The sequence below is a fragment of the Somniosus microcephalus genome, chromosome 9 (assembly GCF_052327205.1).
Source record: "Somniosus microcephalus isolate GS21.2 chromosome 9, FLI_Smic_1.0, whole genome shotgun sequence".
In the NCBI taxonomy this organism is placed as follows: domain Eukaryota; kingdom Metazoa; phylum Chordata; class Chondrichthyes; order Squaliformes; family Somniosidae; genus Somniosus; species Somniosus microcephalus.
In genome coordinates, this window is record NC_140995.1 from 150,476,692 (window position 1) to 150,502,192 (window position 25,501).

At 41.8% G+C, this 25,501-nt stretch overlaps 1 protein-coding gene across 1 annotated transcript in view; it reads right to left on the bottom strand.

Moving 5' to 3' along the window:
* Nucleotides 1-290: 290 nt before the first annotated feature.
* The window catches only part of rwdd1 (RWD domain containing 1), a 38,544-nt gene continuing 13,333 nt past the window's right edge, over nt 291-25,501 (bottom strand). The window contains exons 3-6 of the mRNA XM_085997367.1: nt 17,497-17,627; nt 4,460-4,603; nt 1,739-1,871; nt 291-421 (exon numbers count right to left, since the gene is read on the bottom strand). Of these exons, the coding sequence (XP_085853493.1) occupies nt 306-421; nt 1,739-1,871; nt 4,460-4,603; nt 17,497-17,627 (524 nt within the window). The 3' untranslated portion in view covers nt 291-305. The remainder of the gene's footprint in view (nt 422-1,738; nt 1,872-4,459; nt 4,604-17,496; nt 17,628-25,501) is intronic.

Here is a 25,501-nt window from a genome sequence, read left to right on the forward strand (position 1 = left end):
TATACAACATTAATTTAGGATCCAGTTAACCAAGCATCATTTTAAAATCATACATAACTTAAGGTATCAGAATGGCAGAGTCCATAAAAAAATCAGAACACACCTTGTTTCAGTTATAATAATCTGATTAAAAGGTGAAACATTGTTTGTTTGTTTCACGACTGAGAAAACGAAGAGATCAGAGCCCTTCCCCGGCCACATTTATGAAATATATACAATTGGAGACACTGAGGTGTGTATAGGCTACTCATATCTTATACAATGCATTTCCAAGCCTTTAGTAGTACACAAACTAACAGTACCAGTCAAAATAAAGAACATAGAGTTTCATTGTAAATTGAAATAAATTGTGCTTTACCTTCTTCCAAGAACTGAATGTCCGATGTATCAAGGTTATGATCGGTTTCAAACAGCTGCTTTCCTGAAATATAAAACCACAACCTGAAAGGTGCACCCCTCAACTTAGAATCATTAAACACAATCAGAATTTTACAGCACAGGAGGTTCGTTGTGCCTGCGCTGACTGCCTGAAAAAGCTATCCATTTAGTCCCAGTCTTGGAGATACCGAGCCAAAGGAAGAGAGATTAGGAAGAATGACCAAAAGTTTGGTCAAAGAAGTAGGTTTTAAGGAGGGTCTTAAGGAGGAGAGGGAAGTGAAGAGGAAGACGGTTTAGGGAGGGAATTCAGGACGTTTGGCATAGGCAACTGAAGGCACGGCTGCCAATGGTGGGGCAAAGTTATTAGAGTCTCCTGTAGCTAGTGGCACATGAGGCAACTAATTTATTCCAGTCTGTCCAAAGCAAGATATTTGACTCCAGAGTATCATCTTGCCTTACATCAAGCAGATTGTGATTTTCCACAGTTGGCGTTTATATTTGCAAGCCTAACAGGCTCCTCTTGCCTCTGGTTCGTTTTATAATTAAAGGTATTTTTACATGGACAGATCAGCAGCCTGCCTCACAAACCCTTACCAGGAGGAAAAGTGAACTCATTAATCGACCTGTCTGGCTTGGGTGGACCTATCAGGAGTTATACACCCAGATATAGTTCTCAGGTTTACAGCAGCATGCAAGCCTTTACGCCACATCAAGGTGCAGTCCATAGGGAAGGGTGGAGAGTGCAAAAGAGAAAGGGGGCACGAGAGGAACTGGGAGTTTGGGGGAGGTAGGGTTATAGAGCTGGAGGTTAGGGAGATTGGAAGGGGTGAGGCAATAGATGGATTTAAACACAAGAATGAGAAATTTAACCTTCAGGTGTTGGGAGCCAATGTAGGTCAATGAGGGCAAGAGTGATGGGCAAGCGGGACTTAGTGCAGGATGGTATACAGCCAGCAGATTTTGAGGGGAGCAGAAGTCTATGGAGAGTGGGAGGCTGGCCAGGAGGTAATTGGAGTTACCCAGTTTGGAGGTGATAAAGGCCGCATTAGTGTGAAGTAAGCTGTTAAAGTAAACATGAAAGTTACTAAAGTGACATTTTAAATCAGAGATGACAAACAAAATAATGGCCATTTATTGAAACCTCGATTTTGAGGAACATCATTACAATTTTACAATCTTTTTTAGAAAAACTATGCAATGTGCTAAGAGTTGTTCATGGATTTTAGATACAGTATTTGCACAGCTCATTTTGTATTAAGAAACCAAGATGAAAGGACCATTTCAGTACTCACCAAGATTGAAAAAAAAGTCAAGCAAAATCAAAGTGCATTGATATTTAAAACAAGTACGTCCAACATACCTGTCAGTTTAACTTTTCCAGCCTGCTCCTCTTCCTTTTGCAGTTTTCTTCGGATTTCAGCCAAGTCTACATCAAATCTTGCTTTCCACGACAAGAAATTCTCAATTGTAACAGCTGTACCATGGAAAACAGCCTACAAGAGTTTGCAGAAAATAGTTCTTTGAAACATTGCATATTATACAGAAATTCTAGTGAATGAATTACACAGCTGTAACTCAGTAAAGGGACTAAGATGACAACATAAAAAAAAGCAAAAAAGATATTCATTATACATATGATAGAATTACAACCCTATAATACACGCCTTTGTTTTTAATTTGATATACAAGTTCAAAAGAAGAGTTCATTCCTTTATCCTAATGATGTAAAGGAAATTTTTATTCTTAAATATTTACTAGAGCTGCTTATTGTACTGCAGTTTGGATCTTGCGAGAGTAAGCTGACTGCACTACTCTCATGCATTTAACTGTGGATAGTGCAGCCCGTCTTCCTGTAATCCAGCTGTACTATGGGGCTCAATACTCCACCAAGCTCATGTGTTGTTATATTTTAACTGTTGGCAATGGAGCAGCAAGTTTACTGGCTCCAGGAAGACTGGCAGCAGTCAAGAAGACCAGGTTAAAAATAATTGATCTTTTGGGCCACAATTCTTCAAAATCTGACAAACAACAAAATCACTACAATTGAGAACAACTAGTTAGTGAGTTTGGAAGGATATAAATTTATGTAGTCTTTCCCCTTGTATGGAATTGTAATGATTTAACTCAGTGATATCATGAACTGGGGAAAAAGGACAGTGGGCAGATGTTCTGATTCACATGATTATGCTTCAGCACAGATTGGTAGGAGAAGTGTATAATGGCAGAGTGCACTAGAACTCAGACCCATTGCACCAGAGCACAGAGACACCGCATCATAGCACACAGCAGGGGATGCACACCACTGTGTGAAACTTCACAATGAATACGTGAATCAGGATCAAATGATGTAGTTATGACCCCTGGAGCCTTTTTGTTTCTGCCCATTGGATCACCACCAGTTCGTGCTCCCACCCATCAAATGTGGGCGATAGAGGGTTGCCAACACCTGGAACAACTCGAGTGGCGAGTGCAGATCACTGCGACAGTTAAAAAAGGAACTGGCCGAGTTCCTAACTGTGACCAATATCAACAGGTACAGATACTCAATGTGACTTGGGTTTGTACCTCGTGGTCACTGATCTGCTGTAACTAGTTTTTGATTGTCTTGAGGGGGGCGGAAAGGAATTGGCCCAGGGTCATAGTTCACACTCGCTGTTATTCTGACTGGCCTACTATGTGCATTAGTCTCCCTCTGCTGCAGCACTGGTGGGAGAAATTTCAGCCATCATGGCTTTGCTCTCTGGAATTCCTTCTCTAAAGCCCTTTTCCATGCTACATTCTTTCCCAGCTTCAAATGTCTTCTCAAACCCCCTCTCTAACAACATCTTTGGTCACCTATTCAATTTATTTTCCCCAACATGCTCAACATTTGTTTCCTTCTCTTTTTTGAAGCAGCTTGAGATTTTTTGAGGATATTAACAGAACAAGTGCAAGTTGTTGCTAATAAATGCAAAGTGATGCGTCTGAGGAAGGGGAATAAGCAGTAGGAATATAAGCTAAAGGACATTGTATTTACCTCTTGTATTGTGTATACAATCTTAGGGACAGAGGAAACAAAAGGATAGAGCACAAGTCCAGGAGGTGGTGATGAACTTGTACAGAGTACTCATCTGGCCCAACTGGAGTGAACTGTACTACACTGGGAACATCCTAGCACTGGAGCGAGTATGGCAAAGGACAATTAAATTGATACCGTGCATTAAACAACTGAACTAGGAGGAAAGGCTACAGAAATTGGGAATACTGTATTTACACCAGAGAAAAGGCAAATCAGGAAAGAGGTTACTGAGATATTGAAGATTGCAAGGGGGTACAGATAAACTGAATCCCAATGTTTCACTTAATTGCAAATTCTAAAAGTGGGTATGTAACTCAAGTTCAAAAAAGGGAAGGTGATCAGATAGTGTAGATTTAACTACTTTTTGTATAAAGGGTGATGAACATATGGAACAAGCTCCCTGGGCAGTTGTGGATGCAGATATCATCAACAGAGGGCACAGAGAAGATTTACAAGGATGATACCAGAAATGCGAGGATACACCGATCAGGAAAGGATGAACAGGCTGGGTCTCTTCTCTTGAAAAGAGGCTGAGGGGTGACCTAATAGAGGTCTTTAAAATCATGAAAAGTTTTGATAGATTAGATAGTGTTTCCACTTGTGGGGAAGAACAAAACATCAATATAAGATAGTCACCAAGAAATCAAATAGGGAATTCAGAAGAAACTACTTTACCCAGAAAGTGATGAGAATGTGGAACTCGCTACCACAGGAAGTGGTTGAAGCGAATAGTAAGCATATGAGGGAAAAGGGAATAGAGGGTTATGCTGATAGAGTTAGATGAGGAAAGACGGGAGGAGGCTCGAGTGGAGCATAAACACCAGCAGGGACTGGTTGGACCCAATGACCTGTTTCTATGCTGTATATCCTATGCAATCCTATGTAACAACAGCTTCATAGGGAACCGAATATATATTTGGCAGAAATAGTATTGACAGGCATGAGACATAGTAGTCTCTAGCATTTTCTAAACATTTGGGCTGGATACATGAATCACAGCAGCCTGCGTACTGATCCACAAACCTTTTCAACTTCTTCAGCTTCTTTTTCTTTTAATATCTTTTCCTCTTCTTTACGAGACTTTATTTGATCCACAATTTCATTTAATTTTTCTTGTACAGCTGTCACTAAAGTAAATATCATCACCATCCCAATATTTTCTTGTGCCTGTAAGGAAGACATGTTGCACAGTGTAAGCACAAGATGAAAGAACTTAATTGTTTTCACCGGAACATGACTGAAGGCAGTGATCACGATCAGCAACCCGCTGCAAAGCTCGAAACAAAATCAGAAACAGAGATTTGGAAGAGAATTCAACTGCTGAAAATAATTACATCTTTAATAGTTTTACTTCAACATAAATTGTAGCGGACTTGAAGCCACACCAGTAATACAGGGTAAAGGCAAAATACAATTTAAAATGGTCAGCTGCAACCTGATAGGCTACCAATGCAAACTGCAAATTTTACAAGTTTGTTAGGAGAAGAATGTAGCACTGAGGTGCGATGCATTGGCAACAACGTGCAACATCAAGGAGGCAAGTAAGTTTGAGTCACACTAAGTTCCCAATCTTAACCACACCGCTAGAAGTGGCAGTATTGAAAGTCAACCAGTTGAAAAGTGAGGGAAAAAACAGAAGGGGCTTATGGACCATCATCCATGATTCACCACAGCAACAGGCAAGTAACTTACAGGGCTGGGAAAGAGAAATCGGCAAGGAGGAGAAAACAGAAAACACGGAGTCGGGGGCGGGGGAAGGTGAGAAAACAAGAGTATGGGTTAGGAATTTCAAACATTGTTGCAAAAGGTTTTTGATCGAGAAAGTGTGGCATCGTATTAGCACAAACTGCTTTAGAATGACTTATGCACGTGAAAACAATTTTGAAATGATGAAAATCAATGTAACAGAATATTTATCCCTTCCGGTAACCACAGAAAACAACAGCACTATTGTAGTTTTAAACCCACGGAGTTCACATTTAATTAGGTCAAAGAATTGCTAAATCGAATGCAATTCACCCATGGTAGAGTTAGGGCTCCTCCAACATACACTCCATGATTTAATTTAACTGCCTGATGCCATTATTATCCTAATATAGACTGGGATAGTAATAGTGTAATGGGCAGAGAGGGGGAAGAATTTCTGAAGTGTGTTCCGGAGAACATTCTTGATCAGTATGTTTCCGGCCCAACGAGGAAGGAGGTATTGCTGGATCTGGTTCTGGGGAATGAGGTGGGTCAAGTGGAGCAAATGTCAGTGGGGGAACATTAAGGGGAACAGTAATCATAGCATCATTAGTTAAGTCCGAAACTAGGGTCCTAAACCTGAACAAAGCTAACTCGCCTTTCATACCTATGTAGTTTGCTAAGGTAGGTTGGGAAACTAGATTAAAAGATATGACAGTAGAAAAGCAATGGCAAACATTTAAAGAAATAATTCATAATTTGCAACGAATATACATTCCCTTAAGGAATAAAAACACCACAGGAAAAATGGTCCAACTGTGGCTAATGAGAAATTAAAGTCGCATTGAGTTTAAGCAGACTTTGGGAAGTGGCAGAAAAAGTCTTTTAAGTGCATTTACTGAATTTTAGTGAGTAAAAAAGTGAATTATTTGTAGTAAGTTTAATTTTTTTAAATTTTTTTATAATAGAGTAAATTAAGCTGTTGGGGAGTTTAAACCGGAAGTAGAATCCAGGTATAAAAAGGGGCGGGCTTAGTGCGGTAGCGCTGAGTGCGGTCGCATTGATTGTAAGTAGAGTTTGGTAAGTGGGAGGTGAGGGGGTGCTTTTTGCTCGGTTTTGCTTCCCTCGCTCAGTCTAATCCAACACTGCGGACGTGGAGCAGCGAGACAATTCAACCGGACAGGTCCCCCAGACAGCATTCACGAGGGAGATTGGTGATCAGCTGGCTGGTAGGTCCTCTTCCTTCTCTTCTATACCTTTAAGTTGGTAAGTCATATTAAATAGTGGTGTAATATTATCATCTATATCGGGGCAGAGGGTCTTCATAACTAATAATAAGAAATTTAATTAATTACACAGATATGGGTGAACAGGTGATGTGTCACTGTTGCGAAATGTGGGAGCTGGTGGACCCCATTGAGGCTCACGGTGATTACATTTGCGATAAGTGTTTGCTGCTAGAGGAACTCAAGCTCTATGTTAAAGAGCTTGAGACCGAGCTTCAGACACTGCGACACGTCAGGGAGGGGGAGAAGTTCCTGGACTCTGTTTCAGGAGATGGTCACACCTATGAAGTTAATTACTGCAGATGTAGTCCGTGGTCAGGGACAGGACGGTGTGACTATGAGTGAGGAAGGTACAGGGATCCAGGATGTAGTGTTGAAGGAGATGCAGCCCTTGCTCTTGTCAAGCAGGATCGAGGTTCTTACTCCCTGTGAGGGCGGGAGCGGGGACTGCAGGGAGGATGAGCAACCTGGCCACAGCACCGTGGTACAGGGGGCCATTCAAGTGGAGGGAGTAAAAAGAAATGTTGTAGTGGTAGGGGATAGTATCACTAGGGGGATAGATAGGGTTCTCTGCAGTCAAGAGCGGGAGTCCCGAAGGCTGTGTTGCCTGCCCGGTGCCCGGGTTAAGGACATCTCTTCTGGGCTGGAAAGAAACTTGGAGTGGGAGGGGGAGGATCCAGTTGTCGTGGTCCATGTTGGCACAAACGACGTAGATAGGACAAGGAAGAAGGTTCTGTTAAAGGAGTATGAGCAGCTAGGGGTCAAATTAAAAAACAGAACCTCAAGGGTAATAATCTCTGGATTATTACCTGAGCCACGAGCAAATTTGGCTAGGATAAATAAAATTAAAGAGTTAAATGCGTGGCTCAAAGGCTGGTGTGGGAGAAATGGGTTTTGCTTCTTGGGACACTGGCACCAGTACTGGGACAGGAGGGAGCTGTTCCGTTGAGACGGACTCCACTTGGCCAGTGCTGGGACTAGAGTCCTGGCGAGTCATATAACTAGGGCTGTAGAGAGGGCTTTAAACTAATTAGTTGGGGGGGGAGGTTTCTAGAGAGCAAATAACAGAAATGACAACGGAGAAGGTCATAGACTTAGGTAGTAGTGGGGAAATTAAAAAACACGTGTCAGGAAGGGACAGAAGGTATGGAGTAAAAGGTAAAGTAGTAAAAGGGGAAAAAACAGGAATTAAGTGTCACAAAACATATTTGAAAGTTCTTTATCTGAATGCACGTAGCATTCGTAACAAAATGAATGAGTTAACGGCACAAATAACTCCATATGGGTATGATCTTGTGGCCATTACAGAAACATGGCTGCAGGGTGATCATGACTGGGAATTAAACATACCAGGTTATTTAACAATCAGGAAGGACAGGCAAGAAGGGAGGGGAGGTGGGGTGGCTATGTTAATAAAAGAAGGAATCACTATAATAGAGAAATGATATTGGGTCAAAGGAGCAGGATAGTGAAACAGTTTGGGTGGAGATAAGGAATAATAAGGGGAAAAAAACACTAGTGGGTGTAGTCTATAGGCTTCCGAACAGTTGCAACTCTGTTGGACGGAGTATCAATCAGGAAATAGTTGAGGCTTGTAATAAGGGAACAGCTATAATTATGAGGGATTTTAACTATCATATTAACTGGACAAATCAAATTGGGCAGGGCTGCCTTGAGGATGAGTTCATTGAGTGTATTAGGGATGGGTTTCTTGAGCAGTATGTAACTGAACCGACCAGGGGGCAAGCAACCTTAGATTTGGTCCTGTGTAACGAGACAGGATTAATTAAAAATGTCCTAGTAAAGGATCCCCTTGGAATGAGTGACCATAACATGGTTGAATTCCATATTCAAGTAGAGGGTGAGAAGGTTGGATCTCAAACAAGCGTGCTGAGCTTGAATAAAGAAGACTATGAAGGTATGAGAGCGGAATTGATTAGAGTGGACTGGGAAAATAGATTAAAGGGTAAGACGGTACATGATCAGTGGTGTACATTTAAGGAGTTATTTTACAACTTCCAAAAAAAAAATATTCCACTGAGGTAAAAAGGGTGTAAAAGAAAAGATAACCATCCGTGGCTAAGTAAAGAAATTAAGGATAGTATCCGACTAAAAACAAGGGCATATAAGGTAGCCAAATCTAGTGGGAGGATAGAAGATTGGGAAGTCTTTAAGAGACAGCAAAAAAATGACTAAAAGATTGATTAAGAAAGGGAAGATAGATTATGAAAGTAAATTAGCAAAAAATATAAAAACAGATAGCAAAAGTTTCTATAGTTATATAAAAAGAAAAAAAGGGTGGCTAAAGTAAATGTTGGTCCCTTAGAGGATGAGACCAGGAAATTAATGGTGGGAAACATGGAGATGGCAAAAATGCTGAACAAATATTTTGTATCAGTCTTTACGGTAGAGGACACTAAGAATATCCCAACACTGGACAAACAGGGGGCTCTAGGGGGAGAGGAGCTAAATACGATTAAAATCACTAAGGAAATGGTACTTGGTAAAATAATGGGACTCAAGCTGGATAAATCCCCTGGACCTGATGGCTTACATCCTAGGGTCTTGAGGGAAGTGGCGGTAGGGATTGTGGATGCATTGGTAATAATTTTCCAAAACTCCCTGGACTCAGCAAAGGTCCCGGCTGATTGGAAAACTGCTAATGTAACACCCTTATTTAAAAAGGGTAGTAGGCAGAAGGCTGGAAACTATAGACCTGTTAGCCTAACATCTGTGGTTGGTAAAATGTTAGAGTCCATTATTAAGGAGACAGTAACAGGACATTTGGATAAACATAATTTAATAGGACAAACTCAGCATGGTTTCATGAAGGGGAAGTCATGCTTGACAAATTTGCTTGAGCTCTTTGAGGAAGTAACATACAGGGTGGATAAAGGAGAACCAGTGGACGTAGTGTATTTAGACTTCCAAAAGGCATTTGACAAAGTGCCACACAAAAGATTATTGCTCAAGATAAAACATCACGGGATTGGGGGTAATATTCTGGCGTGGGTGGAGAATTGGCTCTCTAACAGAAAGCAGAGAGTTGGGATAAATGGTTCGTTCCCAGACTGGCAATCAGTAACTAGTGGTGTTCCGCAGGGGTCAGTGCTGGGTCCCCAACTCTTTACAATCTATATTAACGATTTGGAGGAGGGGACCGAGTGTAACATATCAAAGTTTGCAGATGATACAAAGATGGGAGGGAAAGTAGTGAGTGAGGAGGACATAAAAAACCTGCAAAGTGACATAGGCAGGCTAAGTAAGTGGGCAGAGATTTGGCAGATGGAATACAATACTGGAAAGTGTGAGGTTATGCACTTTGGCAGGAAAAATCATAGAGCAAGTTATTATCTTAATGGCTAGAAACTGGAAAGTACTGTAGTACAAAGGGATCTGGGGGTCCTGGTGCACGAAACTCAAAAAGTTAGTATGCAGGTGCAGCAAGTGATCAAGAAGGCCAATGGAATGTTGGCTTTTATTGCTAGGGGGATAGAATATAAAAACAGGGAGGTATTGCTGCAGTTATACAAGGTATTGGTGAGACCGCACCTGGAATACTGCATACAGTTTTGGTGTCCATACTTAAGAAAAGACATACTTACTCTCGAGTCAGTACAAAGAAGGTTCACTCGGTTAATCCCGGGGATGAGGGGGTGGTCATATGAGGAGAGGTTGAGTAGATTGGGACTCTACTCATTGGAGTTCAGAAGAATGAGAGGTGATCTTATTGAAACATATAAGATTGTGAAGGGGCTTGATCGGGTGGATGCGGTGAGGATGTTCCTAATGATGGGTGAAACTAGAACTAGGGGGCATAATCTTCAAATAAGGGGCTGCTCTTTCAAAACTGAGATGAGGAGAAACTACTTCACTCAGAGGGTGGTAGGTTTGTGGAATTTGCTGCCCCAGAAAGCTGTGGAAGTTACATCATTAAATAAATTTAAAACAGAAAGAGATAGTTTCCTAGAGGTAAAGGGAATTAAGGGTTACGGGGAGTGGGCAGGAAATTGGGCATGAGTCTTGGTTCGAAATGGTCATGGCCCTGTGGGTAGTGGAGCGGGCCCAGGGGCCGTGTAGCCTGGTTCTGCTCCTACTTCTTGTGTTCTAATTCTGTGTTAGATTTCAGGAGATGGTTTTATTCCTGTGCCTGGCTGGGGTGGCGATCGCCTTTACAGAAGGTAAGTACTGTAGAAAATATAGGGACAGAGTGATCTCCTGGACGAGTTTCGATCGCCTAGATGGGTCGGAGAGGAATTTCCCAGATTTTTTCTCCCAAATTGGCCACTGGGTTTTTTATCTGGTTTTTCACCTCTCCCGGGAGATCACATGGGTTCGGGTGGGATGGAGAGTGATAGAAGATTTGAGGTTTGATGCGCCATCAATTACTCAAAAGACTGAGGTTGAGCGAGTAACAATCAGGCTTTTATTAACTAAAGAATGAAGGTCTTGTCTCGAGTGGTCGACCCGTCCAGAATACTAAGGGACTGGGAGGTAGTCACTTATATACCTGGAATAGTGGGAGGAGTCAGCCGAGGCATGTCCAGACCTGTACCTAGTGGAATACACATACAGACACAGACAGGTATGACAGTGGTTTACCACAAGGTTAGGATCAGATCAGCCATGATCTTATTGAGTGATGGAGTAGGCTCGAGGGGCCGATTGGCCTACTCCTGCTCCTATTTCTTATGTTCTTATGTTGTTCTTATGTAAAGGAAGAGGCTTATAATGTTGCCAAAAATAGTAAGCCTGAGGACTGGGAGGATTTTAGAATTCAGCAAAGGAGGACCAAGAAATTGACAAAGAAAGGGAAAATAGAATGAGGGTAAACTAGTGAGAGACATAAAAAACACAAAGTTTCTACAGGTATGTAAAAAAGAAAAGATTAGCGAAAGTAAAAGTGTGTTCCTTACAGGCCGAGACAGGAGAAATTATAATGGGGAATAAGGAGATGGCAGAGAAATTGAACAAATACTGTGTGTCTGTCACCACAGAAGAAGATGCAAAAGACCTCCTGGAAATAGTGGAGAACCAAGGATCTGGCGAGAATGAGGAACTGAAAAAAATTTGTATTAGTAAAAAAATAGTACTGGAGAAATAATGGGACTGAAAGCCGTTAAATCCCCTGGTCCTGATGGCCTACATCCTAGGGTTTTAAAAGAGGTAGCTATAGAAATTGTGGATGCATTGGTTGTCATCATCCAAAATTTCATAGATTCGAGACCGGTTCCCGCAGATTGGAAGGTAGCAAATGTAACCCCACTATTTAAGAGAGGGAGAGAGAAAACAGGGAACAACAGACCAGTTATCCTGACATCAGTAGTAGGGAAAATGCTAGAATCTATTATTAAGGACGTGATAACAGGGCACTTAGAAAATAATAATAGGATTGGGCAGAATCAACACTGATTTATGAAAGGGAAATCATGTTTGACAAATCTGTTAAGAGTTGTTTGAGGTTGTAACTAGCAGAATAGATAAGGGGGAACCAGTGGATGTGGTGTATTTGGATTTTCAGAAGGCATTCGATAAGGTGCCACACAAGAGGTTATTAAACAAAATTAGGGCTCATGAGATTGGGAGTAATATACTAGCATGGATTGGTTACGGACAGAAAACAGAGAGCAGGAATAAGCACGTCATTTTCGGGTTAGCAGGCTGTAACTAGTGGGGTACTGCAAGGATCAGTGCTTGCGCCTCAGCTATTTACAATCTATATCAATGATTTGGATGAGGGACCAAATGTAATATATCCAGGTTTGCTGATGATACAAAGCTGGGTGGGAATGTAAGTTGTGAGGAGGATACAAAGAGGCTTCAAGGGGATATAGACAGGCTAGGTGAGTGGGCAAGAACATGGCAAATGGAATATAATGTGGAGAAATGCGAAGTTATCCACTTTGGTAGGAAAAATAGAAAAGCAGAGTATTTTTTGAATGGTGAGAGATTGGGAAATGTTGGTGCTCAGAGTGACCTGGGTGTCCTTGTACACAAATCACTGAAAGTTAACATGCAGGTACAGGAAACTTTCGTTTAACCGGAGGTTAAATGTCCGGAAAGCTCTATCCACCGGCAAAATTCAGGAGTCGGTTCAGATAAGTTTTTTTACTTCTTGTTGCTTTTTTTCTCCAGTCGTGGCTCTGCAAGGTCCAGTTGAAGCTGTTGCTTAGCTACAGAGACTCTTGCAAGCTACGCCGACGGTTTTGAAGCACAGGGTTTGTTGCTTCACACAGAGCGCAGAAGCTCCGTATGTTTTAACATTAGCGCTGGTTTCTCCAGCAGTTTTGATGGAACGGCAACAGCTCGGCCCCCATCAGTGCCGGATACCAGAAAGTTTCCTGTACAAGAAGCAACTAGGAAAGCAAATGGTATGTTGGCCTTTATTACAAGAGGATTTGAGTACAAGAGTAAAGCCGTCTTACTGCAATTATATAGGGCCCTGGTAAGACCACACCTGGAGTATTGTGTACCGCTTTGGTCTCCTTACCCAAGGAAGGATGTACTTGCCATGGAGAGAGTGCAACGAAGGTTCACCAAACTGATTCCTGGGATGGGGGAATTGTCCTATGAGGTGAGATTGAGTAGACTAGGCCTATATTCTCTAGTTTAGAAGAACGAACGGTGATCTCATTAAAACATACAAAATTGTTACAGGACTTGACAGGGTAGATGCAACAAGGATGTTTCCCCTGGCTGGGGAGTCTAGAGCAAGGGGTCATAGTCTCAGAATAAGGGGTCGGCCATTTAGGACCGAGATGAGGAGAAATTTCTTCACTCAGAGGATGGTGAATCTTTGGAATTCTCTACCCCAGAAGACTATGAAGGCTTAGTCATGGAGTATATTCAAGACAGAGATCGATAGATTTTTGGATATTAAGGAAATCAAGGGATATGGGGATAGTTCAGGAAAGTGGAGTTGAATGGTAGAGCAGGCTCGAGGAGCCGAATGGCCTACTTCTGCTGCTATTTCTTACGTTCTTATAAGGTTTAGATTAGCTATGGAAAAGGACAGGGAGCAATCTAGAGTAAAAATACTTAATTGGAGGAAGGTAAATTTCAGTGGGTTGAGAACGGATCTGGCCCGGGTAAATTGGAATTAAAGATTGGCAGGCAAAACTGTAATCAAACAATGGGCTGCCTTTAAAGAGGAGATGGTTCGGGTACAGTTGAGGTACATTCCCACGAGGGGGGAAAGGTAGGGCAACTAAAGCCAGAGCTCCCTGGATGACCAAAGAGATAGAGAGAGAGTAAGATGAAGCAGAAAAAGAGCACGTATGACAGATGTCAGGCTGAATATAGAAAGTTCAGAGGGGAAGTGAAAAAGAAAATAAGAGGGGCAAAGAGAGAATATGAGAATAGATTGGCAGCTAATATGAAAGGGAATTCAAAAGTCTTCTATGGGCATATCAATAATAAACAGGTAGTAAGAGGAAGAGTGGGGCCAATTAGGGACCAAAAAGGAGACCTACGCATGGAGGCCGAGGGTATAGCGGAGGTACTAAATGAGTACTTTGTATCTGTCTTTACCAAGGAAGAAGGTGCTGCCAAAGTCATAGTGAAAGAGGAGGTAGTGGATTTACTAGATGAGATAAAGAGGAGGTACTAGAAAGGCTGTCAGTACTTAAAATTGATAAGTTACCAGGACCAGATGGGATGCATCCTAGGACGTTGAGGGAAGTTAAGGTGGAAATCGCAGAGGTACTGGCCATAATCTTCCAATCCTCCTTAGATACGGGGGTGGTGCCAGAGCACTGGAGAATTGCAAATGTTACACCCTTGATCAAAATAGGGTGTCAGGATAAACCCAGCAACTACAGGCCAGTCAGTTTAACCTCAGTAGTGGGGAAGCTTTTAGAAATGATAATCAGGAACAAAGTTAACAGTCACTTGGGCAAATGTGGACAAATGTGGATTCATTAAGGAAAGCCAGTACGGACTGTTAAAGGCAAATCGTGTCTAACTAACTTGATCGAGTTTTTTGATGAGGTACCAGGGAGGGTTGATGAGGGCAATGCAGTTGACGTGGTATACATGGACTTCCAAAAGGCATCTGATAACGTGCCACATAATAGGCTTGCCAGCAAAGTTGAAGCCCATGGAATAAAAGGGACAGTGGCAGCATGGATACGAAATTGGTTAAGTGACAGGAAACAGAGAATAGTGGTGAACGGTTGTTTTTCGGACTGCAGAAAAAGTGTTCCTCGGGGGTCGGAACTAGGACCACTGCTTTTCTTGATATATATTAATGGCTTGGACTTGGATGTACAGGGCACAATTTCAAAATTTGCAGATGACACAAAACTTGGAAGTATAGTGAACAGTGAGGAGGATGGTGATAGACTTCAAGAAGACAGACAGGCTGGTGAAATGGGCGGACACGTAGCAGATGAAATTTAACTCAGAAAAGTGCGAAGTGATACATTTTGGTAGGAAGAACGAGGAGAGGCAATATAAACTAAAGGGTACAATCCTAAAGTGGGTGCATGAACAGAGAAGCCTGGAGGTATATGTGCACAAATCGTTGAAGGTGGCAGGGCAGTTTGAGAAAGCGGTTAAAAAAGCTTACGGGATCCTGGGCTTCATAAATAGAGGCAGTGTTCAAAAGCAAGGAAGTTATAAAGAAACTTTATAAAACACTGGTTCGGCCTCAACTGCAATATTGTGTCCAATTTTGGGCACCGCACTTTAGGAAGGATGAGAAGGCCTTAATGAGGGTGCAGAAAATATTTACGAGAATGATTCCAGGGATGAGGGACTTGAAAGTTACGTGGATAGACTAGAGAAGCTGGGGTTGTTCTTCTTAGAGCAGAGAAGGTTGAGAGGAGATTTGATAGAGGTGTTCAAAATCATGAGGGGTCTAGACAGAGTAGATAGAGAGAAACGGTGCCCATTGGCAGAAAGGTTGAGAACCAGAGGGCACAGATTTAAGGTGATTGGCAAAAGACCAAAGGAGACAGGAGGGAAAACTTTGTTACGGAGCGAATGGTTAGGATCTGGAATGAAAGGGTGGTGAAGGCAGACTCAATCGTGACTTTCAAAAGGGAATTGGATAAGTACCTGAAGGAAAAAAATTTGCAGGGCTACAGAGAAAATGGGACTAGCTGAAGTGCTCTTGCAGAGAGCCGTTATGGGCTCGGCGGGCCGAATGACCTCCTTCTGTGCTGTAACCATTCTATGATTCTCTTTGCAGTTCGACAAAAAGGGAAAGCAATGAAAGATTGTGTCCATGGAACATTAAAGTCATTTTTAAACCTCAAATTCCCAGCTTTACTGGGGGGGGGGGGGTTGGCGAGCCAGTAAGCAAAAAACAAATTTTCTCTCAATTTTGACATTAAAACTCCCAAACTGTCCCTGGTCACTAAGAATAAGATTCCAAGTTGCACACACATCATGTTAGGGATGCCGTCAAGCAACATATCTCACATATTAGAATACAGCGCACCAATCAGGCCTTGCGTGTAATGGGATCACTAATGTGATGCACACACATCTCAGGATCTGACTTTTAGCATTAAATTGCGATAAAATGCGCAGCAGCAGCATGGTCGCAAAATTAGCTAACGTATAGAAAACAGAGTTGTGGTGAATGGCTGTTTTCGCACTATGTGGAGCTATACTGTAGGTTCCCCAAGGTTCAGTACTAGGATCACTGCTGTTTTTGATAAATATTAATGATTTGGTCTTGGGGGTACAGGGCACAATTTCAAAATTTACAGATGACAAGAAACTTGCAAGTATAATAAACAGTGAGGAAGATAGCAATATACTTTAAGACGACATACAGGCTGGTGGAATGGGTGGACACATGGCAAATGAAATTTAATGCAGAGAAGTGCGAGGTGTTACATTTTGGTAGGAAGAATGAGGAGAGACCGTATACACTAAATGGTGCAATTTTAAAGGGGGTGCAAGAACAGAAAGACCCAGGGGGCAGGGGGAGGTACTTCTGCACAAATCTTTGAAGCTGGCAAGACAGGTTAACAATGCAGTTAATAAACCATATGGGATCCTGGGCTTTATAAATAGAGGTATATAGAGTACAAAAGCCAAGAAGTTATGCTAAACCTATATAAAACACTAGTTTGGCCCCAGCTGGAGTATTGTGTCCAATTCTGGGCTCCACACTTTGGGAAGGACGTGAACGTTTTGGAGTGTGTACAGAACAGATTTACTAGAATGGTTCCAGGGATGAGGGAATACAATTGCATGGATAGACTAGAGAAGCTGTGGTTGTTCCTCTTGGAGCAGAGAAGGGTAAGAAGAGATTTGATAGAGGTGTTTAAAATCATGAAGGATTTAGACAGAGTAAATAACGAGAAACTGTTTCCAATGGCTGAAGGGTCGATAACGAGAGGGCACAGAGTTAAGGTGATTGACAAAAGATCCAGAGGCGACATGAAGAAAAACCTTTTTATGCAACAAGTGGTTAAGATTTGGAATGCACTACCTGATACAGTGGTGGATACAGATTCAATAGTAGCCTTCAGAAGGGATTGGATAAATACTTGAAGGAGAAAAAATTGCAGGGATATGGGGAAAGAGCAGGGGAGTGGGATTAACTGGATTGGCTCTTAAAGAGCCGGCGCAGACTCGATTGGCCAAATGGCCTCCTTCTGTGCTGCACTATTCTATGAAATTCAGGCGGTTGAAGACTTGAGTTCAGTGGTGAGTGTAACCTATGTGGTTGCTAATGAGGAACAAAAGAAAAGAAAAGGCAACAGCAAAAAAAATCCTCTGTTCGTCACTGACAATATATAAATGTGAAGTTGCAGCTCCATTATTTTTTTCAAAGTAATTTAACATATGTGTTCACAAGACTGTTTGTACCACTGCTTTAATATTTGCAATATTAAAGCAGAGCTGGGTACTTTTTCTTTTGTTAAGGATGAAGCATTGCCTGTAACCTGTTACTTGGTCTCTTCTAGATCAGACAAGAAGGATCACACACCCATAATGGACAGAAAATGGGCTGTTACAGGAGTGTGATTCTCCTTGTCCTATTTTCCTTGATGCACTCTACCTACTCGATGATGCCCAGATGCTTAAAAAAAAGGAAAACTTGCCCAATAGCTTTAATTCACTTACCTGTTCCGTTAATAGTGTCATTATGTCTGTGACATCAGACTTCTGAAGATTCTCTTGCCCACTGATTTCAAAAATTGGAGGGTCATCTGGATATTGTTCTACATACGTGAATTGGAGGGTTGCTTCAACAGCTATTAAAAGACAATTATTGAATGTAATAAAATATTCAATAGGCTACAGTACCTACAAAAATTACATACCAGGACAAATTCAGGTTTACAATAACGTGTACAAGTTGCAATTATAGTAAAACTTATTAGCCTAATACAAGCATGATTCAAAAGGTGCAGCATCAGTGCAAAGTAGTTTCAGTCTCACACTTAAGTTAAACTTGAGGTATCACTGCTGTCCAATTTAGAACAGATGTCAGAATTAGTACAGCAATAAAATTGAAGAAATTTCAGCATACAAGGCCTAATTGCCCATTGTGTCTATGCCAGCTCCATTTGAGCTATCCTCTCTCTTCCAATTTCTTGTGACTTTCAATATTTTTTAATCAATTTTTTAGATAATTACTTCTTAAATATTGCCCAAATTGGCTTCAATATAAAAGGCATAACTATATAATGACATCTTTTAAAAAATCCTATCAGGAGTAATGGAGGGAGCTTGGCAGTTAAAAAAAATGGCTAGGTGTTAAAATGTTGACAGCGAGACAGAGAAGAATGCACCCAAGACTACTGAATAAGTTAATTATTTTAAATAAAAACAGAAAATGCTGGAGAAACTCAGCAGGTCAGGCAGCATCTATGGAGAGAAACAGAGTTAACGTTTAAGGTCGATGACCTTTCGTCAGAAGTTAATTATTTTGTTACCCCACAAGATCAATAATGTTCACCAGCCACAGATTAAAATGTTGGGTGAACGATGCAATGTTGTAGTCAATATTGGGGATGAAATACTGTTTGTGCAACAGGTTTCTTTTAATAGACTAGCAGATTTCCCTCAGCATTATTCAGTGAGTCGAAAGATAAGCCATTTTACAACGATAGGAATATTATGCCATGTTTTCTTTTATTCGCTTACGGGATCTGGGCGTCGCTGGCAAGGCCAGCATTTATTGCCCATCCCTAGTTGCCCTTGAGAAGGTGGTGGTGAGCCGCCTTCTTGAACCGCTGCAGTCAGTGTGGTGAAGGTACTCCCACAGTGCTGTTAAGTAGGGGGTTCCAGGATTTTGACCCAGCGATGATAAAGGATCGGCGATATGCTTCTAAGTCAGGATGGTGTGTGACTTGGAGGGGAACTTGGAGGTGGTGGTGTTCCCATGCGCCTGCTGCTCTTGTCCTTCTAGGTGGAAGAGGTCGCGGGTTTGGGAGGTGCTGCCGAAGAAGCCTTGGCGAGTTGCTGCAGTGCATCTTGTAGAGGGTACACACTGCAGCCACGGTACGCCAGTGGTGGAGAGAGTAAATGTTTACGGTAGTGGATGGGGTGCCAATCAAATGGACTGCTTTGTCCTGGATGGTGTCGAGCTTCTTGTGCCTTGTAGATGGTGGAAAGGCTTTGGGGAGTCAGGTGGTGAGACACTCGCTGCAGAATACCTAGCCTTTGACTTGCTCTTGTTGCCACAGTATTTATGTGGCTGGTCCAGTTAAGTTTCTAGTCAATGGTGACCCCCAAGATGTTGATGGTGGGGGATTCGGCGATGGTAATGCCATTGAATGTCAACGGTAGGTGGTTAGACTCTCACTTGTTGGAGATAGTCATTGCCTGGCACTTCTGTGGCGCGAATGTTACCTGCCACTTATCAGCCCAAGCCTGAACGCCGTCCATGTCTTGTTGCATGCAGGCATGGACTGCTTCATTATCTGAGGAATTGTGAATGACGCTGAACACTGTGCAGTCATCAGCGAACATTCCCATTTCTGACCTTATGTTGGAGGGAAGGTCATTGATGAAGCAGCTGAAGATGGTTGGGCCTAGGACACTGCCCTGAGGAACTCCTGCAGCGATGTCCTGGGACTGTGATGATTGACCTTCAATCACCACAACCATCTTCCTGTAATGTACAATGCATTATCAGGGCACCAATTTATGGTGACTGAATGAATGTGTCAAATTCCTTTTTTATTTTGGAAATTTTACCAGTGTTTTGGGAATTAAATTCTATGAATATTTTTCTGCAAAAGCTGTAAAGAGTGACCTTGACTTATTATACATTCCTTGACTATGTATTTAATTTTTGTCTCAATTTCTTTAGTCACAGGAAGATTAAATGAATGTATAGCAGTTTGGCAATAGGTATAGGAGCTAAACAGTAGTGGAGAGGGAGGGGTTTAGGGAGATGTTAAGTGGTTGCTGAGCTTTGGTAGCATTGGGAATGGCTCTGAGGTTTGATAGTACTACAAAGGGAATAATCTGAGGTTTGGTAGCAATAAGAAGCGAAATGCAGTTTGATTTAGCACAGGATTCCTGAGCATATTTTCATTTTTCATATTGCATTTGATTCTCATTACAGTGCATCAAGTTTCATATTTGAGAACGTTACATTATTTTTCTTGCATGGACAAGAACTCGAAAATACTGATTCTTGCAATACGTTGGTCTCACTTTGAATACTGCATCCAACTTTAAACATGAAATAATAGTTTACAAAGGCAAAAAATCCAGACCTTAATCCATACATGGTGGAGATGGACGAAGGTATAATTAGAAAATGTATACAAGTTAGGATATTTATACCAGATCTGGAAAAATAGGCTAGCAAAACTTCTGAAGGGGTCCATTTGCATGATGGAAGCTGCCATCTAGTGGCTTTGGGAGAGAACAGTGGAATGGGACAATAAATAGTTCTTTCAGAAAGCCCACATACATCACAGGTCGAACAGCCTCCTTCTGTGATTTTGTTGGAAAAGCTCAAACCAAGAATTCAAAAAAAATGTTCAACACTTTGACAATAAAGCAGTATTTAGTATTTTTTGACAAGGGACACAATCCCAATTTATTGCAAGACAAGAGGGGGAGGCACATGGAATTGGAAGCATTAAGGACACCAAAATGTATGCCTCAGGGCTTGGAATGTAAGAGGGTAAAAATGAAGGTAGAAGATGAAAATGAAATAATAGTTTTTTTTTCCCTTTTTTCATTTCTTTTAAGCAAGAGACACAACAGACAAGCAATTGTTGCTAGAATTATCAATTTTGTTCTATAACTAGCTAAGAGACATGATCATTTTTATACTAAAAGAAACATACCCAAGTTCTGTTGTGAAAATGTCAGGCTCAATGTATATCTTGTGATTTATGAGCACTATATGCTAGCAATTTTAAGTATCTTTTGCTCCAAATATTCTTCCTCGCCTAAAACTTTGCATAATACCTCATCCAAGAGCATTTTTAGTGTAGAGAAGTTGGAGAAGAGGGATATGGCTTCAACTGATCTATCTGCTATGCAGTCCCTCCCCATACTTCTAATATTTTATTAAGATTGATTAAGCAGAGACATTTCTTCCCAAAATGTTGTGAATGGGAAAAATGCATGGCTGCATTCTGGAAAAGGTCGCAATATGCAAATATACACAAGAGAGCATCATGTTGAAAAGCCTAGATTTACATTGGGCCTGCCTGAATTTGTGTTCGGAGGTTTCTCGCGGACAAATGCCTCTGGACCGCAAGAAAAGTACGATCCTACCTGATGGTCTCGGAGGTTCGAACACTTGCACTCCTGGGTCACTACGCATACGTAAAGGCCCACATATCCCAGGGGTGCATGCGGTTCGCAAGCGCCCCCGGGATCACACGGCCAGAGAATCCCTATTATGCTTATGGAGTTCCATTTACATACGGAATCCTCATAAGCATGAATAGGAATTCCCTAAAAAACAATTACACACCAGTTAGATAAAAATAAATCACATGTTCAAAATTAATTAAAATACAATTAAACATTTAAAACAAAAATTACATTTTTTGAAAAATTTAAATGTTTAAAGGGGCTAAAAATAACATAACTAATTTTAAAAGTTTTTTATGTTTAAATAATTTTTTTAAATTATTTTAATATTTATTTAAACTCTTGCGCTGGTAAAAGGCCCTACATCTGCTTTTACTAGGCGTAAGAGTTTCACGGGCATTCGCTCCAACTCTCCCCCAGCCAATGTCCATTCCCCGGGGATGCGGTGGATCTGTCCGGCTGAAACTTGACAGATTGCAAGTTCCGGGTTTTCGCACATGCTGAAGCCCGGAACGTGCGGGGCACTTACAGCCGTGTATTCACTGCGTATGTGGTCACAGGCCCCGGAAAATCCGGGCCTATATATCCAATTTAATTAAACCAAAGAGACAAGGCTGTTTAGTGTCCCTATATTTGCTGCCAATAAGTTAAATTACTTACATAAAGAATTGTAATTTTAACCACCATGAGTTCCACTTTTATAAATCAATTAAAATTACTTCTAACATTTTTTAAAGAGCTATTTATTGATTTGGTTGGCAATTTTAAATAAAAGTGCGCTGTTAATTACATTGGGAAGAAAAGTATTTAGCTCAATGCAAAAAAGCGGAGTTATCAGTCGAAAAAAAGACATCTATTAACCCTGGTTATTTGCTATTTAAAGCCGTACACTTATTTTCAGTTCTTCACACTTCCCAACCAGCTACTCAATTATGGTACCAGCAATATTCTGAAAATCAGCCAAAACATTTGTGTTTAAATTTTAAATTGCTGTCACTTATGCTACATTATAAGCACATATTACAATGGCCCAGATTTTGCTGGAGTGGGGCATCACAGTGAGCCTCGGACTTGCTTGTGCACAAATTTTTTTTGCCCACAAAGTTGCTGGAAGTGCACCTGGGACCTTGGTGAACAACAGGACAAACTGTGTATCTACTTAACCAATAAAATTAAATGATTGAGAAATAAACAGAAGAAGGGTGAATTTAATGTCAAATCAGGTACAAAAAGAGTAATAGAGGGGGAATGAAAGATTGGGATTGGATTGAGAGAGAAAAAAAGACAAAGAAAAAATGTAAACATTTTAAATTTGGCGTTTTAAAAATCCAACAGCAATTCATAACCTGAAGGAATGAGACGTCATACTTTTAATTGTTCACTTTCTGGGCAAGAGGTTGAATGGCAGTCATTAACAATGATCAGGTTTTCAAAAAGGTACTTATTCTGTTAATTACTACTTAACTTTGTGGCGCATTTAATGGGCAATTCATGTGCAAATGCAGCAACTTCATGAAAATCACGGAGGTTAAGTACGAGATGCCATTTTCACAAAGCTAACAGCGGAGCAGCGCAAACCGGCTAGCAACTCATAGGTTATCTCTTCCTCACCGTAATTGCTGGCCGATTTGTCGACACATTACTAACGGTGTGCGTCGTTCAGATGCCGTTATTTTTTCAGCAAATTCTGGGCGAATAGATCAATGTTAAATAATCAGGATTCACCAATAGTTTAGTATTTCTATCACACTGCCTCCAAATGATCACCTCATAACTGCTGCAAATACAGATTATTTGCTGTAGAAAATAAACTGCAGAAAAATGTCAAATGCAGTCAAAGGAGGTACAGATAACGAGACTTTAGATGCATTTATGGGGCAATAGGGTTATTAAGTTATTACAGGTAGAGTAAGTTGAGGCTTGCTACAGAACACATGCAAATGGTTAGAATGTGTCACCTGTAGCTGTTGAACATTTTTGCAAGAAAAATACTGTAATGTTTTGATACTACAGTGTATGAGAATCAAATGCAAACTGAAATGTTAAAATAAGCGGCCCAAACTTCACTCACATTAGGAATCAATTTGTTGAGACAAATCCAAAAATTATCAAAAGCATAGTACAGCAAGCATACTAAATTTCTCCAGGAACAATAAAGCAGGTCCCTCACGCACTAACTTAGAGAATTGCTGGACAAACAGGTGCATCCTCCCATACTACGATTAAGTACAGAAATTTTTAATGGGCCTGAATTTGCGGTCGGAGGCTTCCTGTGGGAGAATGCCTCCGAACCCCAAGAAAAGAACCTACCTGATGGCCCTGGAAGTTCAAACACTTGCGCTCCTGGGCCTCTACGCGTACGCCTGCGTAAAGGCCCACATATCCCAGAGCGCACGCGGTTCGCAAGTGCCCCTGGGATGACGTGGGCCAGGCCAACCAATCAAAGAGGGGATCCTAATTACGATATGAGGATTCCATTTACATACGGACTCCCCATAAGCATGAATAGGAATCACCTAAAAAACACAATTACACGCCGGTTAAATAAAAATAAATTACATGTTCAAAATTAATTAAAATACATTAAATTAAACATTTAAAACAAAAAATTAATATTTTGAATAAGTTTAAATGTTTTAAAAGTGGCTAAAAATAACCTATAACTAATTTTAAAGTTTTTTTAAATGTTTAAATAATTTTTTTTTTTTTTTTTTTAAATATATTTATTTAAACTCTACGCTGGTAAAAGAAGGCCCTACGCCCGTTTTTACCAGGCATAAGTGTTTCACGGGCATTAGCTGGGCAGTAGTTGGGCAAATAGCCTAACTCTCCGCCAGCAGATGTCCCATTTCCCAGGGATGCGGTGGATCTGTCAAGCGCAAACTTGACAGTCATAGTCATAGAGTCATAATGGCACAGAAGGAGACCATTCGACAGATTGCAAGTTCCGGGTTTTTGCACATGCAAAGCGCAAGTGGAAACCCAGAACTTGCAGGGCAGTTACAGTGCGTACACGGTCATAGGCCCTGGAAAATCCGGGCCATGAAGTTTTAGTTTTGGACAAATAAAGAACTTTCAACTGTCACCTCCTTATTTACATGCAAATCATCTTCTCTTAGGCAGTCCCTCGGAACCGAGGATGGCTTGCTTCCACATTAAAAATGAGTTCGCAGGTGACTGATTAGGTCCTGCATTGGACTATAGTCTCTGTCACAGGTGGGGCAGACAGTGATTGAAGAGGTGGGTGGGTGGGGTGCTTGGGTCGACATGCGCTCCTTGCGCTTGGCTTCCACTTGCTCCTGGCGAAGAGACTCGAGGTGTTCGGCGCCTTCCCGGATGCTTCTCATCCACTTTGTGCGGTCTTGGGCCAGGGATTCCCAGGTGTCGGTGGGGATGTTACACTTTTTCAAGGAGGCTTTGAGGGTGACCTTGAAGCGTTTCCTCTGCCCACCTGGAGCTCTCTTGCTGTGCCGGAGCTCCGAGTAGAGCGCTTGTTTTGGGAGTCTCGTATCGGGCATGCGGACAATGTGACCCGTCCATCGGAGCTGATTGAGCGTGGTCAGAGCTTCGATGCTGCGGATGTTGGCCTGAGCGAGAACACTGACGTTGGTGTGCCTATCCTGCCAATAGATTTGCAGGATCTTGCGGAGGCACCGTTGATGGTACCTCTCCAGTGCTTTGAGGTGCTTGCTGTACATGGTCCATGTCTCTGAGGCATACAGCAGGGCGGGTATCACTGCTGCTCTGTAGACCATGAGCTTAGTGCCGGGTTTGAGGTCCTGGTCTTCAAACACCCTCATCCTCAGGCGACCGAAGGCTGCACTGGCACACTGAAGGCGGTGTTGGACTTCGTCGTCGACGTCTGCCCTTGTTGACAGTAGGCTCCCAAGGTATGGAAAGTGGTCCACGTTGTCCAAGGCCTTGTCGTGGATTTTGATAATCGGGGGGCAGTACTGTGTGGCGGGGGCAGGTTGGTAGAGGACCTTTGTCTTACGGATGTTTAGTGCAAGGCCCATGCTCTCGTATGCTTCGGTGAATGTGTTGACGATGGTTTGGAGTTCGACCGCCGAGTGAACGCAGACGCAAGCGTCGTCTGCATACTGTAATTCGACGTCAGAGGATGGGACGACCTTGGATCTGGACTGGAGGTGATGGAGGTTGAACAGTTTCCCGTTTGTTCTGTAAATTAGCTCCACTCCGGTGGGGAGCTTACTGAGGGCGAGATGGAGCATTGCAGCAAGGAAGATCGAGAAGAGCGTTGGTGCGATGACACAGCCTTGCTTGACCTCGGTTCGTACGTGAATTGAGTCTGTGGTGGAACCGTTGGTCAGGTTCA